The sequence below is a fragment of the Charadrius vociferus genome, unplaced genomic scaffold, assembly GCF_000708025.1.
Source record: "Charadrius vociferus isolate BGI_N301 unplaced genomic scaffold, ASM70802v2 scaffold1041, whole genome shotgun sequence".
Classification (NCBI taxonomy): Eukaryota; Metazoa; Chordata; class Aves; order Charadriiformes; family Charadriidae; genus Charadrius; species Charadrius vociferus.
In genome coordinates this window covers 1,091,117-1,096,516 of record NW_009646843.1, presented here as the reverse complement: position 1 = coordinate 1,096,516, position 5,400 = coordinate 1,091,117, and the positions used below count along the sequence as shown (strand labels likewise).

The 5,400-nt window shown below is 45.2% G+C and overlaps 1 protein-coding gene across 1 annotated transcript in view; it reads left to right on the top strand.

Moving 5' to 3' along the window:
* LOC104293704 (ovomucoid-like) overlaps positions 1-4,080 on the top strand; it is a 5,600-nt gene extending 1,520 nt beyond the window's left edge. Inside the window, exons 3-8 of the mRNA XM_009893227.1 lie at positions 354-490; positions 1,007-1,064; positions 1,355-1,491; positions 2,065-2,125; positions 3,143-3,252; positions 3,735-4,080. Of these exons, the coding sequence (XP_009891529.1) occupies positions 354-490; positions 1,007-1,064; positions 1,355-1,491; positions 2,065-2,125; positions 3,143-3,252; positions 3,735-3,780 (549 nt within the window). The 3' untranslated portion in view covers positions 3,781-4,080. The remainder of the gene's footprint in view (positions 1-353; positions 491-1,006; positions 1,065-1,354; positions 1,492-2,064; positions 2,126-3,142; positions 3,253-3,734) is intronic.
* The last annotated feature ends 1,320 nt before the right edge of the window (positions 4,081-5,400 follow it).

The window sequence follows — 5,400 nt, the reverse complement described above, 5'->3', positions numbered from 1 at the left end:
AAATCAGAGTGTTGAAAATGAAAGTGTAATAACAGAAGTGCACTGGAGGGGCCACAAGAATGTAAGAATGAGGCACCAATGCTCAGCCTTTGTAAAATGATGCCAAGTGAGCATAAGGGACCACCACTGATTTACCCCATCTGGGGGCCGCGTGGCTTTAGCCCTCTCATCTTCTCCTGCTGCATGGGGAGGTTCCTGCAGGAAGGACTCACCAGATTGCCCCACCAGCATCAGTTTGTGCTGTGGTAGTGGAAACCCCACTGCAGGTTGTATCTGTTCACTGTCTCATGCAAGATGAGAGTTGTGAATGTAAAATGTCTTCTCCACCCAGTTGCCGTATGTTCCTTTAACAGGTGGACTGCAGTACGTATCCTAACACTACAAATGAGGAAGGCAAAGAGGTGTTGGTCTGCACCAAGATCCTCAGCCCCATCTGCGGTACCGATGGAGTCACCTACAGCAACGAGTGCCTGCTCTGTGCCTACAACTTGTACGTACTGCGTAGGAGACCTCAGGCAGCAGTGCTTAGGGCTCCTGGCAGCACCAATTTTCAACAAACAGTGATCTGTCATATGTCACTTGTGTCAATTCCTTCAAAATGGGTTTGGATATCATTGCGTGGCACTCTGTTGCCTAGACATCGCTTTAATCACTGTCTCTCTTTTGCTGGTGTAATTTATTCAGGTTTTTCTTCTCCATCTCAAGGATCAGCCAGACGACAGCCCCTAGGGCACTTCTCATCACAGCAAAACAGAGCAAAAGGATGGAGAGATGCTCTCCTCTGAACTACCCAAAGCGGTCCTAAAGCTCTCAGGGTCTTTGCATCCCTGCCAGCCACTCAGCGCTAGCTGGTCAGGGATGATGGCTCTACCTTTTCAAAAAATATATATTAGCCTGACTGATAAAAAGAGTCAGCTTTCCTTTGTATTAGTTACATATTTCTAGCACCTAGGATGTAGCAAGGAGTCTATGCTGAACTTCCTAACATTTGTCTTTCCCTCTCCAGAGAATATGGAACCAATGTCAGCAAAGACTACGATGGAGAATGCAAGGAAGTTGTCCCAGTAAGTGAAACCAAGAGCAAAACAAGTGGCATGTCCTGCTTCTGAGTGGCCAAAGCTGCTTATTGACTCCCCCAATAAATAATTCAAACACTAAATAAGAGGACATATGAGATATCAGAATCTTGCATGGGTCATCTTCAAGTGAAATGTCATCATACTGAAACAAAAAAAAAAAAGAATTTTTCCTGTTGTGGTGGTATCCTAGGTGGCCAGACAGACACGCTCACCAGATCTGCTTGCTTCCTATAAGTAACCCTTCACCAGCACTTTTTTGTGTGTTCCCTCAACAGGTGGACTGCAGTAAATATCCCAACACAACAAACGAGGAAGGCAAAGTGGCGTTGCTCTGCAATAAAGACCTCAGCCCCGTCTGTGGTACTGACGGGGTCACCTACGACAACGAGTGCCTGCTGTGCGTCCATAACCTGTGAGTACTGTGGGCGCAGAGCTCTCCTGTGAGGGATAATGAGTGCTTAGCTCTCCTCACGGCTGCTCTTCTGAATACCAGGACTTCTACCAAGGCCGTTTCTGTGAGGCGCTTGGACTTTGACCCTTCTTGTTCCCTGGTAACTAGACCCTGTTTTCCTTAGTGATAAGAAGGAAAACTGTGCCTTTGATCTAGGGACACAAGTAGAGGTCTGTGTGGGAATCTAATACAGGACAGAATGCTTCTCTTAACTAAGTTAAAAGGGTCCATGGAGCAGATGCTGCCTTGCAGAGGACATCAACTAACCTAAGGTGCATCTACAATGTCACACAACCCAGCTCCTCATTCACCCTGATGCCCTGCACCCTCCCTTGTCCTTCACATCATGCTATAAACCAGCACTCCAGCAGGCTGTGGCACCACCTGAGCTGCTGTCTAGAGCCATGTGGACATGGCCCAAGCTGGACATCTCCTGTATGGTGTACCTGAGGCTGATCAGCATGGCTGGGACATGGGGGTCAGCAGCGCAGGGTGCTCACAGAGCTCCCTAACTCAGGTCTCTTCCCTTCCCAGGGAGCTTGGAACCAGTGTTGGCAAGAAGTTCGATGCTGAATGTAAGAAGGAAATTGCGACAGTAAGTGAACTGTGTGATGAGGGTCTGGGTTTCGGTCCCGCTGATGTCAGGGGAAGCACTGCCAGTGTCTGCAGCGACATCCTACAAGAGTGCAACTGCTGCTGTGCTTCAGCACAGGGAAGATTTTGCTTTCTCCACACGTAATACACATTATCTGTGCTAACATCAGAAAAGGAAGAGGGTGACTGCACAGGAAAGGATCAGTAAAAGAGCAGTAGCAGAAACAATCCATCAGGGCAGAACTGAGAATAAGAACAGAGAATGGTTTCTGGGGTCAGACCAATGGTCCATCAAGCCCATGATGGCTTGATGCAGAGCCTGCTTTTAGCAGGGGTCGTAAGGATTGTGTAGATGGTAAGAGTAGAGTGAGCATGTACAGGATTTCTATTCTTCCTACCTTCAGCTATTTTCAGGTGATGGACCTCAGCTAGGTGTGATTTCTGTGTAGTCAGTGAGCCTTAGTAGATTTCTCCACCTTGAAATTCCTCAGCCTCTTCCTGGACCCATATACTTTTTTTTGCACTACGATACCTCTCAGCAAGTGTAGAACCCATTGCACAAAAAAACCAAAATCCCACTCTCACAGTATTTAGCTAAATGCTGATCTTCCTCTTTTAAGACTATGGGAGAGATACTGGACTTATACAGGCATTGATGCCTACACTTCTCCAGACACCAGTGTTTTTCCATTTAATTTCCTGACCAGGTCAGGAACACAGTGCAATATGACCACGAGCACAGCACATTCACTGGGTGAACTGCTGCTGCTTAGAAATGCTGTGGTCAGGTTATGATATACATCTCTTCAAACAGGAAATTATGATCTATTTTTATATTATTAAATTCTTCTGGCATCGGAGAAACTGACACCTCAGTTTATATCAGATTGTGCAAGGAAGTTAATTACTTTTAGTTAGATCGTTATCATTAGCACTGCAACTGTAGGTAGGGGTTCAAGCCCTTCTGCTATTGCCTCCTTTATATCCTTCACATTAGACTTTTGTTCTGTTTTTGCAGGTGGACTGCAGTGACTACCCTAAACCTGCCTGCCCGCTTGACTACATGCCCCTCTGTGGCTCTGACAGCAAAACGTACAGCAATAAGTGTAACTTCTGCAACGCAGTCGTGTACGTACAAACATGGATCGCATTCATGTTATCAGTTGCTTCATATAGGTGCAAGTTTGCACAGTTGCCACTTTCTTGTTTGCTGACCAGTGTTGACTAGGGATTTGGGGCAGGAAAGAATATCAGTCATCGTGCCAACCATTGTTTGGGTTTTTTTTTTTCATTAGAGCAAAGAGCTACGTCTTGTTTGTTAGTGTGAATGGTTTGAAGACCGTTAACCTTAATGGAGTTTTTCTTGCATGTTGCAAAGAAAATTAAATTTGAAGTTTCATTAGAGTTTCCCCCAAATAGTTTCAGTCTTAAGAACGGGTTAAATCATTTCACTCATCTCTTAATAACCGAATAGCTAATGGGACTCTGAGTCTGCAAGTTCTGTGGCTCTGGGGCAGGATCCTATCTGATGCCTTCTCTAGGAGCAAAAGTACAGATTGCAGCAGGCGGGACTCTGTATCTAATCCATTTTTTCCTCTCCTCACTTTCAGGGACAGCAACGGGACTCTCACTTTAAGCCATTTTGAAAAATGCTGAGTATCGGTGCTGAGAGAATTCACCACAGGATCCCCACTGGCAAATCCCAGCTAAAGATCTCACCTCAGTTCATCTCGCTCTCTGGGGAGCTCAGCTCACTCCTGATTTTCTTTCTCAATAAACTAAATCAGCAACATTTCTTTGTCTTGTTTCATGCGTTCTCTCATGAAACATTTTCTTCTGATTTGTTGAATGATGATGCCAGGCTGAATAGGTTACGTGCTCATAGCTCTGGGATATAACAAGAACAACATCTTGCTCCCCTCCCTCTCATAAAAGGCAGAAAATTAAATACAGATGCATAAACCTCAGAGCTGTGTGACTTTGCGCATAAATGATAGTCAGCCTACATTAGTGTTCAGACCCTTTTCGATGTTTGATGTTGTAAAGGGCTGAAATGCTGCTCTGAAGTGATGACGCTACCTGATCTCTGCTGAGGTGCTCCTGCTGCACTTTCCCTGTGTGGGTGTCATCGGCAAAACCCTCTCAGACCGTGGTGGTGTCTGTGGCAGGAGCTGGTCCCCGACCGCCCGAGCACAGCCCTCACCCGAAGCGTGGCAGTCTGTTAGCAAAGCCCATATTTTTCAGACACATGACTGGGCCCTGCCTATTTGTCCAGCTCCTCCAAATGACATATTTCTAGGTCTTTCTCATCCTGAAATCATCCTTTAACAGTCTCCAAGTGCTTTAAGATAAATGCCCTCCTAGGGATGGTTCCTGCTCCTGCCTACTTGTCTTCTCTCTCAGTCTTTAATAACATAATACTCTTTGCAAGCCCAAGGAGTATTTCAACAGTGTTTCACAATCCCAGGACAAAGTATGCTTCTGTTTTTTGGGAGTGTGACCTGTCACTGGCGTATTGTCCATGAAATTTATTTTGCTTTTGTCCTCTGTTGGGGTATTGAATTGGTGGTTTTTTGATCCACACAAGAGAAACATAAATATATTGGGCATATCCCTTCTAAAAAGTAATGTTTCCCATAGGCATTTCTTCTGGGAGCCAAAGGGAGGGGGTTGCTTGTTTTTCTTGATGGAATGAGGTCGTCCAAAAAAGCGATGCTTTGGTGGTAAAACAAAGGATTTATGTTAAGATGGGCAGATGGATGAAGCGGCGATTTCCAGATTGAGTTCAACTTTGCTGGGATCCAGGCTAGGGTCTCACATCATTCTGTCATCATCAGACTATCGGTCCATTACTGCAAATCTCAACCACAATGTTAATGGCTTTTGGGGAAAATAACAATTGTAAATTCTCTGCAAATGCCCATAGAAGTTGCTCCATCTCTTGTCCAGTCCAAGGACTCCCTTCAGTGTCTGGGACACCCTTTTGCTTGCCTGCCCAGTTCAGTGTTTTGCTGGTTTCACTATAACTTAATGATGTTTTACTGGGATGAAGCATGAAAATAAAAGTAGCAACTTTCCACTCTGGAAGCCGCTCATTCAACGTTTTGCTTGTGAAAATGCACTGCATGTAAATAAGCACTGATAGGTGCCCACAGAGAAAATCTGACAGGAGTTGCTGCTCAGGGTTTTACGGTTGCTCTTTTGCCTGCAGGAATTTTTTATGGTTCTTCAGAAGGAGCCTGTCACATATTTCACTTGAAATTATGACACAGAGGG